Source organism: Alternaria viburni (genome assembly GCF_023758015.1).
Source record: "Alternaria viburni strain BMP 2772 chromosome Unknown scaffold_1, whole genome shotgun sequence".
Lineage (NCBI taxonomy): Eukaryota > Fungi > Ascomycota > Dothideomycetes > Pleosporales > Pleosporaceae > Alternaria > Alternaria viburni.
The window spans coordinates 2,191,036-2,210,838 of NW_026055770.1; the positions used below are offsets into that span (position 1 = coordinate 2,191,036).

Genomic DNA, 19,803 nt, shown 5'->3' on the forward strand with positions numbered 1-19,803 from the left:
ATGCATTCTTCGATAATCTTCAACAATCGTTTCTTTGACATGATGCCGTTCAGATGTCGCGACTTCCACCATGCCACATCCGCTCTAGTCACGTCAGCCGGAGAAACTCATGATCGACGTCATACGGAACATCTCCAGAGTTGAGTCTAACCCATTTCCCCAGCAGAGGCTCGGCGCAAATTACACCGAATGTCGCGATTCATGGACGACTGTTGTTGACGTTCATTCCATGCTATCCTGGTTTTAGCCGTCCCCGCAATCCGGACGCCGGGAATGAGTTGCTGTAATTTGCGGAGAAGGGGCTAATATGGCATTAGACTTACCTCCAATTCTGTATATGTACATACGGCCGCACCTGTTAGATCGTAAGTTTCGCTAGAGACATTGGATGCGATGTTACTGTCCGTTGCTTCTGTGATTCTCGCCTTCGTGGCAAGCGGCACATCCGTTTCTGCATCACCAACCCAGTATCCCCATCAAAATGCATCTAACCCCATCGTCCATCTCGATTACGGTACCTTCCGCGGCGCATCATCCTCTCAGTACAACCTAACATACTACCGCAAAATCCCCTTCGCAGCATCAACAGCAGGCGAAAACCGATTCCGCGCACCCCAGCCACCGCTCCACATCACCAATGGCACATACGACACCGACCAGGCCTTTGACATGTGCCCGCAGCGCACCGTAAACGGTTCAGAAGACTGCCTCTACCTCGGCCTCTACTCGCGCCCCTGGACAAAAAAGCAAGACCTGCGACCCGTCCTCCTAACCTTCTACGGCGGCGGCTTCATCCGCGGAAGCGCGAGCTTCAGCATCCCGCCCTCAGGCTACCCCGTGCTAAACGTCTCCAGCAGTAACGACTACATAGTCGTATACTCCAACTACCGCACCAACGTCTTCGGCTTCCTTCCAGGGTCGAAAATAGCAGAACACCCTGACGTCGATCTCAACCCCGGTTTACTGGATCAGCAGGCTGCGTTGAAGTGGATACAAAAGTACATCCACCATTTCGGCGGCGACAAACGCAACGTCACGATTTGGGGACAGTCGGCGGGCGGCGGCAGTGTAGTTGCGCAGACGATTGCGACGGGGAATCGAGGGAAGGGATTATTCACGAAAGCCCTGGCGAGTAGTCCGTTTTGGCCGAAGACGTATCGCTACGACAGCGCGTGGGCGGAGGATCTGTACAGTCAGACGCTGAGCGATGTTGGCTGTGCGGGTGTGGAAGATGAGATTAGGTGTTTGAAAGAGGTGGATGTGCAGAGATTGAGGGATAGTGCGTTGAGGTTGAGTACGAGTCAGCAGTATACTACTGCTTCTTTTACGTACGGGCCGGTGATCGATGATGGGTTTCTGGAGGAGGAGTTGAGTAGGGTGGTGGAGGAGGGGAGGCTTAACGCGGAGATGGTGTTGACGAGTTATAATTTGCATGAGGGGGAGAACTTTATTCCGCCTGGGTTTGCGAATGCTAAGACGGGGAGTGATGGGTTTAATGCGTCGGAGGCGTCTTTTGATGGGTGGTTAAGGGGATTTCTGCCGGATTTCACGGAGGGGGATAGAGAGGAGGTGAAGAGGTTGTATCCGACGGTGGGGACGGCGGAGGAGATTAGTTGGAACTCGACGTATATCCGCGCTGGCTTGTTGTACCGCGACCTCGTTCTGGCATGCCCGTCGTATTGGCTTTCCAAGAAGGCGGAGAAAGGGTGGTTGGTTGAGTATACTATCTCGCCTGCTAAGCATGCGAGTGATGTGCAATACGTAAGCTCACACTGTCTCCATCATGACTACATCAATTACTGACTTCATTAGTGGAACACGATCGGTTCAATCCAGCAAACAGATGCTTTGACTTACCAAGGATATGCTGGCGCCATGGGTTCATTCATCCAGAGTGGCGATCCAAATGCGCACAAGGTGACGAATTCGAGTATACCAGGCGTGCCGGATGTGGAAGAGGGAAAACAATTCCTGGTAACTGCGAGTGGGCTACGACAAGGTGACATCGCCCTGCTAGAGGAGAGGTGTAAGTACTGGGCTGGTGTATCTCAGAGGGTTCCCGTGTAAGCAACATCATGTAGAAGTAGTGGAGCGGTATACGTCAGGCGTACACGAAAAGTAAAATTTCAAACTATCATACAGCCCCCAGGAGGTCCTCCATCCTCACCACAGCGACACAGCTCCCCCTCCCCAGCCCACGTATCCGCCCGGCATACCTATACCGTCTCCCTCGCCCTCGGTTTGGCCTTTGAAGGTCCCCACGGACTAGGACTAGTCATCATGTACGATGAACTTGTTCCTGTGGAACACGCCCATCATCATCGCGCGGTTCGCCTCTCCAGTCGCCCCAAAGGCGAAGAATTCGTGACAGTATGGCAGCTTCCAGAAATTGCCCATTGGCATCTCTACACCCTGGAGCCCTTGCGGGTACTCCTTCAGGTGCTGCTCCCGCTCCACAATGAAAATGTATTCGTCTTCGTCGTGGTCGAAGACAATGTGGATCTCTTGATCGAACTTGAAGAGGTTTTCAAGAACGATGAGCATAAGCTCAGCGGGCAGATCGGTCATCAATCGCGAAGCGATGTTCGAATTTGCGGGCCAGTCGGGGATGTCGTGGAATCCGATCTGGCCAAGATCGTACCATGGGGCGAAGATCTTGTTCTCCTGTCCGGGCCGCATGGTGAATTGTGTTTCACCACAAAAATCCATCCCGGTGACAGGGAAGTCCTGGTCGAAATTGTCTTGTACTTTCAAGACATATTCGTCGATCTTGTGCTGTACTTTGAAGACATATTCGTTGATCTTGTCCTGTCTTTCATGGAATCGGGAGCCCCGCCGCCATATGCAGGCAGAAATGTCCCTCTCCGTGAAAACGACCGTCTCAGATCGCAGCATTATTGTCGCCAGATCCTGGGCGGCGGTGAGTCGGACTCCTCCACTCGACCACTCGGAGTGTAGTCGAGTACCTCTGGTGAGGATTTCGCGGAGGAAACGGGGAGCTGCGAAGGCCTTGTAGACGATTCCTCGGAGGTCTCTCCACTTCTCGACCTCCTGTCTCCCTGACGAGGTATGTGCCCAGAAGACGAAATGAGCTTCGGTCAAGGTCGCGGGGTCGTATACCCTGGGGGCGGGAACGTCGTAGTATGGATCCTCATACATCTCCTTGATGTACGCTTTAGCCATGCGGACGACCGCGTCCCTGCTGTCAAACTCGTCCCAGTTTTCGCTCTTCAGCATCTTGATGATGAACTCTCCATACTGCGAAGCGAAGTGATCGCGCGCGCCCTCTGACGGGAACCAGTACTCGCGGCTTGCCCAGGGCGGAAGGAGGGAGGATGCTTGTGACATTGTGTATGACTTGCGACTTGCTGATAGACGCTGTGTGTGTGTGTGGTGTGAAAAGATGAGAAGATGTGCTGGCAGGTCTGTAAAATCTGGATTTTTTGGGGAGCGCGGGGATGTGAGTGTGCGGTCAAAGCTATCGTTGGGGAAAGGCGAGAAATTGCATACAAACAAAGGCCTTGTGCGCGCTGGGACCACCACGTCATACATGTCCTCGGGCAGCAACAACAACACACCGACAGGACTAGGAGAGCTTGCCGCATACGTAGCAGCAGAGGTGTATATCCAATGTCTTCTCAAGCTCCCCAAGCACCTACGATGCGTACTGTGACTGTCGGCTCGTGGTGCGAAGACACATGACAGCTCCTCAGCTCCTGAGTCCTATAGGATTGAGCCTCTTGTACATGCATGAAGCACGTGAGACTGCTATACGCTCTGACACAAGACAGCCAATATCCTATCGTAGGATCCAAGCTGTACCAGATCAGCGAGAAGTGGCCCGCTCTACGATGCCAATGGGTTGGCCTCAGGTGCTCGGAGAATCGTCTAGACTTTGGCAGAAAACTGAGTCGGCAGTGCACCGCTCCTTGTACACCTGCGTCGCCACATTGCCAAAAAGAGAAATTTGCAATACGCCCGGCGATCGTAAAGGTCGGTCGCTGGTATCGAACTCTTGAGCCTAAAAAAACTGCAAAAAAATGGTTTCTTCTCTTTGCTTTGAGCGTGTCATCCTTAGTGCAGGGGCCATGCTAAGCTTCTCTGTATCGTTACAAAATGCCAGATGCCCGAAGGCGAAGTAACTGGGAAATAGTAGACTTATATATCCAGGGCATTGTTGTGGTGAAGGGCTTCGTGGGCTGGAGGTCGAAATCCCATGTGCGCGGACCGTGCGTGGCAATCTCCTTACGAGCAACATCATGGTGACCAGAGGATTCGATTCAGAAAATATGCTGAGTCCCTGAGGTGGTTTGTCGTGTCGCTGCTGCTGACAGAAAATCGTGAGGATGGAGGAAGAAAGATGGGATGAAGTTCGAGAGGGCGCGCGAATCATGTCGGAAGCCATGCCTCAACGGGGAAGGGCGAAGTTTACGTCAGTGCATTTTCGACGTCGTTGCATGCCTTGGAGATGGCATTTCCATCATCATCGCATTAATATCCATCTGTTTGAGGCTTGAGATCGCTCGTCGCAGTGTTGCAGCTCGCGTTGAAGAGGCACACGCGCCTCCTGAAGACATTCAAGGCTGCCACGTCTTGCGGCGACGTGGGGACTGCACGCAAACAGTTCTTTCGCTCACAGCAGCAGCAACAGCAGCAGCAGCAGCAGCAGCAGCAGTATGCAAGCGAGCGAAGTGCCCACGTTCGGCCGCTGATGATTCTAGATGCATCAAGCGTATGCTCATAGTACGGCCTTCTCGGGGGTGAGCAAGGGCGACTCTGCTCCCTCCTCGCTCGTCCGCCGCCGTCTTGCTTATCACGCTCTCACGAGACACGCGTTGGCCGTCTGCTATGCATGCAGCCAGTGTGTTCTGCTGTCTTGCAGTGCTCGCTCATTCGCATCGATGTTCGCGGCGCCGCTAAACGACAGCTTCGTGGCTTCCCTCATCGCCGCCGCAACTTCTCCCCCACCAACGACATCCACACCACCGCTTCCACGGCAACGACAGCATCTACAAGCAGTCGGCACTCTGCTGACACGCCTTCGCGACATCGTCGATTTGATGCTCGAGGTAGCAATTTCCCGCCCCTCCTTAGGCTGCCGCAGCTTCGTTCGGATGCCCGCCGCAGACACAGGACTCTACACTCTCCACACCAACGCCACGACGATCATACAAGGCAGAGGAGGCCTGGAAAAGGCGACTTGGACATTGAAGAGACTGCCCAGTCCATTTGCAGCACCAGCAGAAAGCCGCGACATCGATGGCGGCGGCGGACGGAGATCCGGAGGCATCTCCGCAGTCATGACACGACCAGCGACACCACCAGAGCGATTAAGGTCGGGAGAGCTGGTTTCCGGCGACTGCGCATGATGGCAGCTTCCCTTTACTTGCGACCAGAATGCTCTCGTGAGTCTGACATGCAGCCGCGATACCGTCCTCATCTCTACCTCCCCGCTGCTACGACGAGCAGAACAGCATACACATCCCGCCTATCGATCGCAACACCAGCTTGCGACTGTATCTTCATCGCATCGACAGCAGATGACGACGCGGACATCGATCTCGACGGTCGGATAAATCGCAGCCCCTCGAGCGGAGCGTCTGCCTCCAGGGCGGACGGCCGACGACACGGCGAAAAGCTCACTTCCGATGTACACCCCTCAGTTGGGATCACGGTCGACCTTTACCATGATACGGTGGTAATGCGGGCAGGCTCAGCGCTGGTTGTCTCTTACTTGCGACTTCAGCGCGATGTCTGTACCACCTCTTCAGACAGGCCCGCCGCATGCGCCGCGACAACTTCCACCCCATGCAAAGACGGCATCCACTACTACCACAAGGAGTCCGGGATACACTTGAAGCTCGCAGTACCTTAGTGGGAAGCTGGCGGTACGATCTATGATCTGCGCTCGCTGTCAAGACTGCGTGGATCGAGCATCGACACCCACCCAATACGACAGGGCCCCTTGTTCTACTTGGTACCGCAACGGAGGTCGAATGCTGTGACCGCCAGCCAAGAGCGCACGCGAACGGCACTGCCGCGAATAACGAAAAACAAGATACCTCCGGACGGCCACGGTAGACCCAGGGTTTTGATGTTGATGAACCAAGGTCAGAGTAGGAGGCTAGCAGCAAGAACACCAGGAGGATGTCTTCAACCCCGGGCATTGCAAGAACAAGCATTCAGCTGCTTGACTGCTCAGGCTAGCAACAAAGTCTGGCGTTGTGTCGGGCCACTGGTCGATCTGATCGGACCGGCCATGTACAACAGCAGCATGGCACGCCCGTCAAGGTTGCAAGCTCCCCTCAGCGCCGGTATCGAGGAATGCCGGATCGCCCCGTCCACTAATCAGCTGAGAGAATTGTTCGCGTTCGTGGTCTCGATGATAGGTCTTTTAGCCTTCGGACGATGACAGTTGGTATCTGGATCTCGTCATCGACGAGATGGCCAATCAAGCATGTGGGCCTTCCCGGTCATGAACGTCCACAGCCATGCATGGCAACAGTCTTCCCACTCCCAAGCGCCAGCGAGGGTACTTGCGAGGTCCAGTGCGTCCATGCAAGGAGATTGTCCCCGAGACACACAGGAGTTGACAATCTTCGTCATGGATGATAGATGATTGTGAAGTAAGTTTCCTTTCATCTTTCGCCAGAGATACCATGTCAAGCAAGAGATGGATAAAGACGGGTCATCAACGTCAACGGGACGTTGGGGTCGACAGCGAAATGTTCCAGGACAGGCCGACCGACAGCGACCTTCATTCTCAAGCCCAGTATGGAATTGCGCCAAGTTCTGCTGTAACGCATCTCCGGAGGATAGAGCAAACATCATCATCATCGACAAACTTCAACGAAGTCTCCATCGTGTTGCCTTTTATCGAGGGCCGGTTGTGTCGAGTCCGCTCAGATCTGCCCAACCTTGTACGCCTGGGTGATGTTCATAGGCAGGCAGCGCGACGCCGCCCAAACTTGAAGTGGAGATTTGTCGCCGCGGGCTGAGGATATCTTGTACTCGGAATCATTCGGTCCGTCGCCAGTCATGCTTAGCATCCGCCGTCGCCGTCGCCGTCGCTTGTGTATTCCGTCCAGGTCAGAGCAGATAGATGGCCGGTATCCTCGGGAGCTTGGCTTGGCCGTCTACCCTCGTCCCAGTCGTTCATGGGCGATGTCCTCGAGACCATCTCAGCGCTCTGTATTCCTCAACCGGTTTATGTCTCAACGTTAAGACTCAACATTGTGGTCGTTGTAGCCATGTCGCTTCGTCAGAGCCGATCGGTCGAGGGTCTGTCGTGTAGTCTGGCTCCCTTCGATGAGCTGCGAAGGCGAAACTCTATTGTATTGCAAGGTCTTCGATGATTCATTGTTAAGGCGCTGCTTCGTTGTCCGTGCAGACATGCTGGTGGGGCGCTACTGGCGACTCGGGCTTCGGGTGTTTCTTGCTCGGAGAGGCGCTGCGATATGAGGAGAAGGAAAATCGTCTGAGTCTCTAAGCACTGCCGCAGAAGCAGAGAAGATGATTCCCAAGCTCGCTGTTCCTGCATCGCTTGATGCCCGCCCGTTGCTCTCATGATGTTTCCAGGCGCAGCCCGCGAGGGGAGGTAAAGGTGGCCGCCTCATACCCACACGTTCCTCTCTGCGAATTGCCTGAAGGTCTCCGTCAAGCCAGTTCATTGCGTGACCCTGTCGTCGCCGCCGGTATAGACAGTTGTCGGGCGCTGCGGGGATGCCTTCGGGGATGCGACAAAGTCGTCGGGCAGACACCTCCGCTTCGATGGCAAGGCTCCAGGGGTCATGCGGCTCGCGAGGAAGGAGGTCATGTTGCGCAAAGGCTGCTCGATGGTGTTGCTGTCTAGGCGCGCCCGTCGTGCGAGGGTACTGCTGTCGCAAGAGGTCCGCTGTTAAGGGAACGCTTCCAGCGGCCTGGCCAGTCTCGAATTCAGCGAGAGCAAGGCTGTTGAGACCTGCTCCGGCATCACAAGAGCTTATCTGCGGTGGTCAGTAGCTCTGCTGTTGTCGGTTTGGTGGTGCTGGTTGCGGTGATCGTGGTGGTCTGGAGATGGTGTTGAGGCCGCGGAGGAGACCAAAGCCAGCGCCAGGCTCAACACCATGGCCACAGAGGCGGCAAAGGACAAGAACATGATCTGGCAGTGCCTCGCATTGTGAAAGCCTTGTTCCTCAATAGGAGCTCTGCAGCAGCGCCGCAGTGATTCTTCATCGACATTGAGGAGTTGCAGCTTGCGGTCTGCTGTTGGTCGAGGCAAAGGGTTGTTGTGGTCTGCGAGGATCATCATGAGATTTCAGGATCGCTTAACAACAAGCATTGAGGCGCTGCAGGCTTGCTGCAATGTTGCACGACCCTTTGAAAGCTCATGATTTCAGGTGGCCAACCCCTAAGTGCTGCCAATGGACATCAGACATTGCATTGAGCCCCTGCAATGAGTCTCAGCATCAGTCGAGTCCATCTCAAATGCAGTATTAGACTCAGAGAGCTGAAGGCCTCCTATTCCATGGGACCTGAAGTGCTCATGAGCCCTTCGATGCTCGTCGAGGCATGGGAGCAGAAAGGGCATGCTGTCAAGGGATACATACGCCTACTGACACGCCCCAATGCCGTTGCCGTTGCCAGGGCCGCAGGCCAAACAAACTGGACCCTGTGTGCATACAATCCCCGCAACGCTGCCGCCTCGTCGTCGTCATCGCCGCACAACTCTCTCGCTAAGATCCCACAAAGTCTCACCAACTTCTACACCAGATATACCCAAACTCAGGTCCTATCAAGATATAAAGGCCTCGAATGTACTATATTCCATCATCCCACCTCCGCGGTGAAGACGCATAGCGTAATGGAAAAGGCACCTCACCTCTTTCCGTGGTTCACACCCAGGTTCGATCCTGACCGCCACCCATCAGGCGGTATATAAATATGGTGGGCTAAGGTGCGTCTTGCGTTTCATTATTGTCATTAACAAAGAGGTTCGGCTGTGGCCAAGAGGTATAAGAAACATGTAGGATCCATGCAGGCAGCTTCACAGTTAGCTCTCTGCATGGATCCGAAGTTTTTGTTTTTTGTTTTTCCTTTTTGCTCTGCTATGTACATGATTTCCTGCTCCTGTCTTCTTTTTGCCTCTATCTCTCTTTTTGCCGCTAAGCGAGCACACGCCGTTCTGCCACGCAAGAGTGCTCGCGATTCTTTTAGGTGAAGATGCTGTATGCTTACAATGTACGCATTATGCTTGTATTAGCATAGGTAAGGAGCTTAGAGAGTAAGAAGTCGCCGGAGTGTTATCGCAGCCTTGGGCGAACATGACTTTGCGATCAATCGCTGCACCCTCGCTTTCTGCATTATCAAGCAGCTTCAGCTGCCTTGTCTAGTACGACGAAGACAGAGCGAGCATCTGCCTTAGTCTTTGTGCGACGCAGCACGCTCTTGTACCTGCGAGTACCTACTTTTTATGATTCTGGAGTGACAAGATAGACGCAGTAGATCACAGCACAGCACTTGAAAGCGTGCGTTGAAACAAGTAAGTCAAGCTACTAGCAGAGCAATGCAACACCCATCAAACCGCATTCGGATGGCGAGCTTTGGTCTAGTCTCACGAATTCCTACACTCCCACGGACTCCAAGAAGCAATGCGAAGAAGACTCATGCTATGTCGCTGATGAAAGCCGTCAGCGTAGGCAATAAGCCCGTCCTCTCCTTTGAGCCACGACTAGTTTGTCAGGAATACAGCTCCTGAATCAACTCGGATTGAGACGTGCGTCTAAACAAACTTCTTACGGATCGAAGTCACATAGTGCGAAAGATTCACCACAGTCAACACACTAATCTTAGCAGGACCTGCATCCAATAGGATGGGTATCTTGGTTTCACAGCTACATATGTTTCCACCCGGTCTCAATAATGACTTGCATCTCGTTGACAAGGCAAAAGCCGCCGGGCTCCGACTTCTTTGTTTCCGCAGTCCACTTTGCCAACTTCATACGTACGATCTGCTCCTTGAACAAACCGGTTGTAGTCCACCTCAAGATGCGACTCCGCCATAACGATCGGAAGATCTGAAATGGAGAATATATGACCTCCGGCGAGTGTACGTCATCATGCGAGGTACCGTTGTAGCCGACTCGGACATTGGGGTTGAGGAACACGCCCTTGCTCGCGGAGAAAGGGTTATCGGCGTGTATCAGGCAGCACTCAGACGCTTCGACATGTGATGTTGCGAGGGAGTCGGGTATGCCGCGGAAGCGTAAGGGTGGGCTGGCGAGGAAGGGCTCGATGGGCATAGCAACTGCGCATTTATTAGTAAGTTCTAAGGAGGTAAGAAAGTGGCGGACTTACCAATTCCATTCCAGCATGACGCAACGGGCACCGGCAACAGCTTCTCGGCTGCGTGCCTCGAGGCGTAGGATCTGAAGTAAGGCCAAGTTTGCATCAAGGCTTCATGGCCGCTTGAGTCTCGGAGCGCAAACGTGTCGTAGAACTGCGGTGGCTTCTTGAAGTCGATGGAGCAAGCTGCCGCATAATGTCCGCCATTGGTGTCCAGCAATCGCAGTACGTCCTCCGGCGTAAACACCACGTCGTTGAGGAACAGTATGGTGTCGAAACGCTCGCCCTCCGCAGCTAGGCGTTCCAAGGGCTCAAAGACATGATTCCGTATGGTCGCCAAAAATGGCATTCGCCTCAAGTATGTCTCCCCGTCTGATGCCTTGATCCATCCGTGGTCCGCCGGCTGCTGCGCGATCTCATCCGCGTGCGATCTGTCGGAAAGCTGTATCGACCTCTTCACCTGCAAGGGTTCCAGCGCAGCATCGAGTTCTTCCAGTACGCCCTTAGTGTAATCATAGCTGCCGCTCTCGTATATCGATACGAACACGTTCTCGACACCCAGCTCTTGTACCAAGGCTACCAGCGCATTGTTCCAGTGTTCCCGGAGTAGTCGCGCATCGTTCCAATGCTGAGAGGCTATGTATATGCGCTTCGTGTTTCGAGGTGGAGGCGGGCCGGTCGTCGCAGACGTCTGGTACTTGGACAAGGAGAGACAGTGCAGCGAGTCCCAGACAAGAAAGAAAAGGACCAGTATCCGGAATGCTGAGTATAGCGGATGGCGGCGGAAGGAGTAGAATCTATGACAGCGCATTAGGAAACTAGGTTCTTGCGCAACTTCAATGCCATTGAGAAGGGAAGGTTATGGCGCTCGCGACGAAGCAACAAGGACAAAGTGTGTAGTGAAGGCGCGCGAGTGAAAGAATGGAGCAGGTGCAACATACCACGAAAGTCGTTCGCGCCTCCAATTGAAGCTCCTGACCTAGACCTTTGGGCGAAGCAAACGTCCGGGCCTTTGGTACAAACCTAGTGTCCTGCTAGGAACGGCACTTGGGTCGTATTGTAGTAAAGCCGAGATGGCCGTTTCATCGAGGGGGCACGATGGTGAACCGTGGATTTCACTCGGCACTCTTTTTTTAGTCCAATCAATTTCCCTTCCGTTCCGTAGAACCCGTGTAGAAGTGATTGCGCGAGGGTGATACGACGTAGAAGTGCAGCTGGTGGGCCATCTTGTGGTAGTGTGCTGGGTGACTTCTGGGTGACAGCGACGGCGTCAGGGGCCAGACGCGACGGACGCGTTTACGTCAGTATCCCCGCATCACGTGCTTGCCCCACTCAACATTACCTCCCTAGGTAGGTAGCTCTCGAGCCCTGGAGGCCACACAGAACGACTTGGCCTTGGACCTTTCCTGACTTTTTTCAAGTCGACTACTTTCTTTTGCGACATCGAGGCATGTATGCGTTTGCGATAAGACATCATAGTGCTTACGGCTTACGCCATCAACAAGAGATTTGGCTCGACGAATAGCAGAAGCTGCGAGCAGCCACATCTGATAATGCAGCCTTCCTTTGTCAGCAGCTCCGACCCTGCTTTTTCGCACATACAGTATCGACTTACAAATTCCGGAGAGTTTGTGGTTTCGGACGAATATTGTCGAACGTTTCCACCGGAGGACTATCGATACCCTGTATACTGACAATCTGGTAAGCCTGCCATCAGTAACCTCATCATGATCGAGTATGCATTGCTTTCTCATGGCTACATTGATAAGATGACTCCGACCGGAGGCTTTGAGGCTGATCGGTGATTACTTCTTCCGGGTGGTACATGCTTACCTCGCTTCCTATCCCGCCAATCTGGTGTCTCGAGCATTCGCATCTCCGACCTCTCCGCACATTCGTCCGTCCAAGCGACGACCCTATATGTACACACTCTACACATGCCGCAGGTATTGGTCGATGAATCATCAGATCTGACGTCCGATCACGTTTTATGTCCGCTGACTCCGCTAACACCAGAGGCTTTTCGTTGAACTAACGTCAGAGAAGTGTCCGACGAGTTGCAGCGCTGGAAATCTCTAGATCGGCCTAGTACTCACTGCAGCCTGCAATGGCGTATCGGTACGTGGTCGATAGTGAGACTTATCCTCGTAGATTGTTACCGTTTTGGGAGCTATCGGGGACATATGCGAACAACACGCTATCGCCATGGCTCAACTCGCTGACACAACGTCCATATCGTGTCGTTTATTTTTCGCGCCAAGAGCTGTACCTTCAAGTTGCGCGAGAGTCTGACAAACCCAGATGCTGGGCGTGTGAGACGTGGAGTTAAGATAGCAGCCACGATGGAGGATATAAGCCTGTAGCACAGACTCTCGGTGTTGTGCAACATCACCACGTTTCAATACTTATCTTACAAGCCCGCCTTCCTCGGAAACCTTCCTATCTTCCTCACATCTGGCAGTCCAGGGCCGCTACTGCTATCTCTACTTACCTCTTCGTTCTGTCTAGCATCTCTTCCCAATCGACAACAACCTTGCGATAGCATCGCCAAAATGTCATACCTTTTCAAGCACTCCTTCATCGGAACCTTAGCCCATTACATCAAGCATCGAAAATTTGACTATGCGCGTACAAAAGCAAAGCCAATATCTACTTCGTCGTCGACTGACGATCTCCCTTTCCCAAAGGAAGCCGTCCCTGGAGCTGGAGATGCTGTTGGCACAGAGCTTAAGCAGCACCAGACCACCCTTGTCGACTGGGATGGACCAAGCGACCCAAGCAACCCTCAGAACTGGCCTCAGTCTCACAAGATACTTGTGACTGTGCTACTATGTGTCTACACCTTTGCCGTGTACGTCGGCTCTTCGATATACACGTCCTCACAACAAGCGGTCATGGACAAGTTCGACGTCAGCCATGTCGCCGCCTCGCTCGGCATTGCGCTCTACGTTCTGGGCTATGGTATCGGATGTCTGCTCTTCTCGCCGCTATCTGAAGTACCGGCCATTGGCAGGAACCCTCCGTATGCTGTGTCCGGCTTCTTCTTCATCATCTTGTGCATACCGACTGCGCTGGTGGACAACTTCGCTGGTCTGATGGTACTGCGCTTTCTCTTGGGATGTAAGTGACGCTCTTGGGATCAATCGTACGACACACACTGACTTCGACGCGCAGTCATGGCCTCACCCTGTCTCGCCACGGCCGGCGCATCGCTCGGTGACATCTGGACGATGGCCGAATTTCCATTTGCGGTTGCGCTCTGGGCGGCGGTCGCGACACTCGGTCCCGCGCTTGGACCTACACTATCTTCGTATGCCGTCAAGGACTTGGGATGGCGCTTCTCAAGCTGGGAACTGCTCATCATCGCAGGTCCAGTATACCTCGCCATATTGTTGGTCTTGCCGGAGAGCTCCGGACCCACCATCCTGTACTACAAAGCGAAGCGCATGCGAGAGGATACAGGAAACCAGGAGCTTATGTCGGCCTCCGAGCGAAAGCAAAAGAACATGAAGGTCAGCAGCCTGCTCTTCGACGCGCTGGTCAAGCCTTGGGAGATCAATGCCCTCGACCCTGCCATCTTGTTTACGACGGTGTACATGGGCTTGTGCTACGGCATCTACTACTCATTCTTTGAGGTAAGCACGCACTTTGCTCAGACCACAAAGACACTCACTGACGCATCTATCGTAGTCTCTACCTCTTGTCTATCCTGTATACTACGGCTTCAACGCCGAGTCGACGGGCCTCGTCTTCCTTTGTATCCTCCCAGCCTGCCTTGGCGCCTTCGCCGCACACGTGCTGTACCTCAAGTACCGCGTCTTCCCCCGCCTCATGAACGGGACATTCGGCGAGCTCGAAAACCATCTATGGCCGGGCATGGTAGCTAGTCCCGTCATCGCCGTAGGGCTGTTTATGTTTGCATGGGCATCAAGACCTTCAGTCCACTGGATGGTGCCTACCATCGGTCTCAGTCTTACTTGTTTTGGGATCTACTTCATCGCGCAAAGCGTTCTGCTGTACATCCCTAACATCTATCCGACATACGCAGCCAGCATCTTTAGTGCCAATAGTCTTAGCAGAAGCGCGTTTGCGTTTGCGGCGATCCTGTTCGCGAGGCCCATGTTTCAGGGTATTGGTATCGATGGTGGTGTGAGTTTGCTGGCGGGATGCATGGTGTTGTGTTCGTTTGGCATATTTGCACTGTACAGATACGGCAAGACATTGCGAGAGCGGAGTCGCTTTGCTGTCGCTTGATGAGGGTGAGGTAATGAATGGAGGCTTGTGAGCTGCGTTACGTCAACGCCGACTGGAAATGAGACGACATGGACGGGCATGCTTTGAAGGGAACATTAGGAAACTTACGGCTTCTATAATCCATGCTTAGACTGAATAGATAGACACGAATTCTGTACGACTTCACTCACCACTGTCGTTCTCCTAGGCGATGTGAGGTCTGCTTAAGCTTGCAAAGAAGAGTGCCGCGCGGTCGTATTGGATGGGGATCGGCGAACGCAAGCCCATGATTTGCACTGGGCACCCACCCGCCGTGGGTCTGCACATCACCTCGCACCGACTGCGCAACCCGTTCACGTTGCAGACCCCGGACCCGTCATACCGCGCACCACTGCGTATATGTCATGTCCTTCTGGCTTTCGTGCGCGAGCGTGAAGAGTCTTGTCGCGAGCTCTCAAAGAGGGCTCCAGCGCAATATACATGCGCGCCCTTCCCAACTCGTTCGCCCAGCAATCTGCGGCACGCGCGCGCACCGAGGTTACATTCCAAAATCCTGCGACATGCTCACGATGACGGGACATCGGCACTGCAGATGACTCAGAAGCACGAGAAGCTATCCTTACGGCCGATTCTGCGATGCAGCTTTCAATAGCTCCCGCCGTGGTCAAACCATTGGTCCCGCGTCAGCACGTTTGCTAGCCCTTGGGCGTGTCATTTTCGCGATGCCAATGGATAGCCACTGTCGCGAACCTCCCGCAGGAAAACTTAGTCTCAGGCTAGACCCACACACCTCCCCACCAAGAATACTGCGCCGTAAGTCTTGGCTGACTGATCCGGCAGAAGAACGGTCAGGCGGATGATATGTATACGAAGGGCGCTGCCAGATGAACAAGGCGTAAGTGCGCGAGCAGACCATGTCTTTGTATTGATCGCTACGGTCACACAAGCCAAGACGGCTGAAGAACGACACCCTTATTTGAAGGATGCGGTTCTGACAGGGCTGAAAGGGTCTGTCTCGAAGGGGAATGGTTAACGCTCGGTGCCCCTGACTTAAGCATCGCTTGAGCCGTAGCCGACGCCATCCCAACACCAACTCACCAATTTGTTCGGACCGGCACCCCCATTGGGATGAAACCACTGCAACCATGCAGCCATGAGAAGATTCCTGCAGGCAGCCACCGAGAGACCCGGTGTTTACACTGTCCACGGGTACCGACTGCAGATTCAGGAGGTCGCTTTGGCACCAGGATCTTCTTCTTCCAATTCACCCGGGATTGCCAAACCAGCGCAAGACGCAATACCAACCCGAGCAGAGGTTGTTGGCTTTATGTGTCTGTCCATACTATAGGCATGCAACAAAGACGCCACCGGGAAGCTGGACCGAATGCCGTCCTGAGCCGTTCCATTATGCATCAGCAACTCTCCTTCCTTTTGCTGACGGTCGAAGGAGCACTCTCGACGGTTTAACCGAGATTGATGCTATCGATACTTAGACACGGCCCATTCACCGGTCTTGAAGCTAGGGTGAGGCATCACATGGAAGCGTTTCCAAAAGCCATGTTGATGGTTAGCGCTCGCCTAGACGCAGGTACTGCTGGACGCCCGACGACACTTCAGACCCGAAGTAGTTAGGATCCAGGCACCTCTACCAATGGCACGGAACTATGGAAGCCATCGTTCTGTTCCTGCAGGCACACGATGTCTGCCGTCTGAATCTGCACGATGGCCTCATGCCACCAAACGGCGCAGTCAGCGTCCGACCCTTCTCGCTCATGCAGGTACAGCCCTGTGGGCCAAGACTAGATATAGTGCAATCTCCCATGTCTTCTTTTCTCATTGTCAGTCGCACTGCTTTCCAGTTCGTCGTCAAGTCACTCTTTCGAGTCTACATCCTAATTGCAGCATTTTTGCTTGCGTCCTTTCGTTGAGCCCGCTCATCACGATCTTTACTGGCCCCGGCCGTCCTATCCTTCAAATCGCATATCGTTGTTTATATCGCTAATACCATAATCATGTTTCCCTCGACCTTCACTCGCGCTGCTTTGGCGGCTGGACTCCTTGTCTCTGGTGCCGCTGCGACTTACAATGCTGCCGCTAAGACGAACATTGCTATGTACTGGGGACAGGGATACGATCAGATCCCACTGATCGATGTTTGCACTGACCCGAACGTTGATATTGTCAACATCGGCTGTAAGTTATTCTATCTTTCATCTATCGACTAGGAAGCAGGGCTAACGGTTCTGGAACAAAAAGTCATCATCAAGTTCCCTACCGTGGTCGGCGCATACCCCGGAAGTAACCATGCCAACGCGTGTGGTGATGCTGTATATTACGATCCGGTCCTGAAAGAGAACAGCACTCTGTTCAGTTCCTGCCCTGGCATAGAGGAAGGCATCAATGCTTGCCACAGGAGGGGCAAGAAGGTTATGCTCTCCCTCGGAGGTGGCTGGCCTACGGACTACTACCTCAAGGACAAAGACGTCGCAGAATGGACTGCTGAGTTCCTGCTCGGCGCCTACGGCAAGGTCACCCCTGAGTGGAAGGCTGCCGATATGCCGCGTCCGTTCGGCAACGCGTTCGTAGACGGCTTCGACTTCGATCTCGAAGCGCAATTCTACAACATGCCCGGAGGTGATGAGAAGTTTATCTACGCCAACTACGAACACTTCGGCAACTACGTCAAGACGCATTCGAACATGCTTCTCTCCGCTGCTCCCCAGTGTGTTGTCCCCGATGCTAGGATCTCCCCTATCATGAAGAAGTTGTCATTCGACATGATCTTCACCCAATTCTACAATACCTGGGAATGCTCTGCTGCCAAGGAGGTCGATGACAAGAAGAAGAAGCAGCCCAGCACTTTCACCTTCCAAAAGTGGATCGACGAGATCAAGGCCTCCGCGAACCCCAACGCCAAGTTCTACATTGGATTGCCTGCCGGTCCTGACGGCGTCGAGAACCATAAGGACCACTACCTCGAGCCCCTTGACGCAGACTTCTTGCTTCGATTCTACAAGAACGACCCCAGCTTTGGTGGTGTTATGCTCTGGGAGGCGACTGTGTCCGTCAGGAACCCTACATATGGCCAGTCGTACGGTACTTGGATGAAGAAGTCTCTTGAGGGTACCTTCATGAAGGATTTCCACCCCGTCGTGTCTTCCAGCACTCTGTCCTCTTCCACCGTTACCCCGACTTCGACCAAGCTATCATCCTCCAGCACCCCTGTCTCGTCTACGATGGTCTCGTCTTCCACTCCCATCTCCAGCAGCGCCATGACTTCCAGCACTCCTGTCTCCAGCAGCATGGTCTCTTCTAGCACTCCTACTCCCAGCACCATGATCACCAGCAGCAGTGTTTCATCTTCGTCTGCCTACATCACCTCGAGCTCAGCTTCCAGCAGCAGCTCCGTCCACGTTTCTTCCAGTTCATCCGTCGCAGAATCGTCTTCCGTAGCCTCCAGCTCCTCTTCTGTTCACGACGAGAGTAGCTCAGTCTACAGCGAGATGCCCACTGCTAGTGAGAGCGCCAGCTCCGTTGCTACCGTCAGCAGCACCATGATCGAGCCCTCGTCCATCGCTACCATCTCAGCATCTGCCTCCAGCAGCGAGTCGGTCTACGTTCCTCTCCCAACTGAGACTATCACTGCCAGCTCCGTTGAGTCTGTCAGCAGCAGCATGATTGAGTCCTCTTCCGTTCCGGAGATCACTGCTACTGTCAGCGCCAGCTCGGTATACGTGACCTCCAGCTCCATCGAGACCGTCTCTAGCACCCTTATTGAGCCGTCATCTATCGCCACGTTCTCTGCTTCCGAGACCGCCAGCAGCTCCGTCTACGTTCCTTCCCCGAGCGAGACCTCTGCTTCTAGCGAAGTGTCCTCGTCGGCCTCAAGCTCTAGCGACATGTACCCTACTGGTTCAGTCTCTGCGACTACCCCCGGTGCTTCAAGCTCCAGCGACATGTACCCCACCGACACTGTCTCCGCGTCCACCCCCGAGGCTGCGTCTTCTACCCCATACGTACCTTCCATGGAGTACAGCATGTCATTCTCTGCCGTTTACCCATCCGGAGCCCACTCGTCTGTTGTCTACTCATCCGGTGTATCCTCCACCGCATCGCCGATGTACCCCACCGACACTGTCTCTGCTACATACCCTGCTGAGAGCTCCAAGGGCTCTATTGCATCCAGCACTGGCCACGTGAGCGTCCCATCGGTGACCAAGAAGCCTGAGTACCCTGAGTCTTCCAAGGTTCCCGCCGGATCCACCACCTCAGTCGTCACAAGTAAGTCAGCAACAGACCCAATAATACAAAGATCATCACTAACATTTCCTAGCTACCTACGTCGATGTTTGCCCTACTGGCTTGACCACCGTTACCACCACCTACGTTGCGACCGTCTGCACCAAGTGCGCAAAGCCCACCGGCTCAACCGACGTACCTGAGGGCTGGACCACCAGCGTCTACACTGCCAGCACTGTCACCGTGACCATCACCAAGCCCATCGCTACCGCCACCCACGTGCCCGCATACCCATCCTCTGCTCCTTCCGTCGCATACCCTGCAGACTACCCGGCTAAGCCCGTGTCCTCAGGCAAGCCTGCATACCCTGCCGTCCCTGAGGCGTCTATGCCCGCATACCCTGTTGCGCCTGAGGCTTCCAAGGCTGCCGAGTACCCCGCTGTTCCTGAAGCATCGATGCCCGCATACCCTGTCGTTCCTGAGGCTTCCAAGGCTGCGGAGTACCCATCCGTTCCTGAAGCTTCCAAGGGCGCTGAGTACCCTTCTATGCCCGAGGCCTCCAAGGCCGCAGAGTACCCTGCCATGCCCGAGTACCCCAAGAAGCCAGTCGAGCAGGAGGCCACCAGCACCATGTACATGACCCTTACCAAGGTCGCAATGTCCACCTATACTCCCGCTCCTTACCCAACTGCTGGAGGTGCTCCTTACGTTCCCGCCGGCCCTGCCATGAACGGTACCAGCATGTACGTGCCTATGCCTACTGGTACTGGTAAGCCTACCATGCCTTCCCAGTACATGCCGCCTGCGGAGTTCGAGGGCGCTGCTAGCCGTGTTGGAGCTGGATTCATGATGTTCGTTGGTGTTGTCGGTGCTGTTCTACTTCTCTAGGCTGGATGATTGAAGAGTGTTGTTTAGTAGTTGGATGTTTACGTTTCTCATGTCACTTCGTACGTTTGTTTAGATACCACTAGGTGTAGTTGTATGCCATGCGAGTACGCGCGATTATTC

The 19,803-nt window shown here is 54.1% G+C and overlaps 5 protein-coding genes across 5 annotated transcripts; 3 read left to right on the forward strand and 2 right to left on the reverse strand.

Annotated features, from left to right (window-relative positions):
* Positions 1 to 393: 393 nt before the first annotated feature.
* Positions 394 to 2,067, forward strand: J4E79_000786 (uncharacterized protein; the record flags this gene model as incomplete). The annotated part of the gene is made up of 2 exons (XM_049349701.1): positions 394 to 1,761; positions 1,813 to 2,067. 2 exons carry the CDS (start codon positions 394 to 396, stop codon positions 2,065 to 2,067), a joined length of 1,623 nt encoding a protein of 540 aa, XP_049216488.1.
* Positions 2,068 to 2,271: 204 nt separating this feature from the next.
* Positions 2,272 to 3,348, reverse strand: J4E79_000787 (uncharacterized protein; the record flags this gene model as incomplete). Its single annotated transcript, XM_049349702.1, has 1 exon — positions 2,272 to 3,348. One exon carries the CDS (start codon positions 3,346 to 3,348, stop codon positions 2,272 to 2,274), a length of 1,077 nt encoding a protein of 358 aa, XP_049216489.1.
* Positions 3,349 to 9,872: 6,524 nt separating this feature from the next.
* Positions 9,873 to 11,134, reverse strand: J4E79_000788 (uncharacterized protein; the record flags this gene model as incomplete). Its single annotated transcript, XM_049349703.1, has 2 exons — positions 9,873 to 10,285; positions 10,336 to 11,134. The coding sequence occupies 2 exons, from the start codon at positions 11,132 to 11,134 to the stop codon at positions 9,873 to 9,875; spliced, it is 1,212 nt and encodes a 403-aa protein (XP_049216490.1).
* A 1,741-nt stretch (positions 11,135 to 12,875) lies between these two features.
* Positions 12,876 to 14,577, forward strand: J4E79_000789 (uncharacterized protein; the record flags this gene model as incomplete). The annotated part of the gene is made up of 3 exons (XM_049349704.1): positions 12,876 to 13,443; positions 13,498 to 13,958; positions 14,014 to 14,577. The coding sequence occupies 3 exons, from the start codon at positions 12,876 to 12,878 to the stop codon at positions 14,575 to 14,577; spliced, it is 1,593 nt and encodes a 530-aa protein (XP_049216491.1).
* Positions 14,578 to 16,568: 1,991 nt separating this feature from the next.
* On the forward strand, positions 16,569 to 19,683 carry J4E79_000790 (uncharacterized protein; the record flags this gene model as incomplete). The annotated part of the gene is made up of 3 exons (XM_049349705.1): positions 16,569 to 16,749; positions 16,813 to 18,837; positions 18,890 to 19,683. The coding sequence occupies 3 exons, from the start codon at positions 16,569 to 16,571 to the stop codon at positions 19,681 to 19,683; spliced, it is 3,000 nt and encodes a 999-aa protein (XP_049216492.1).
* Between the last annotated feature and the right edge of the window lie 120 nt (positions 19,684 to 19,803).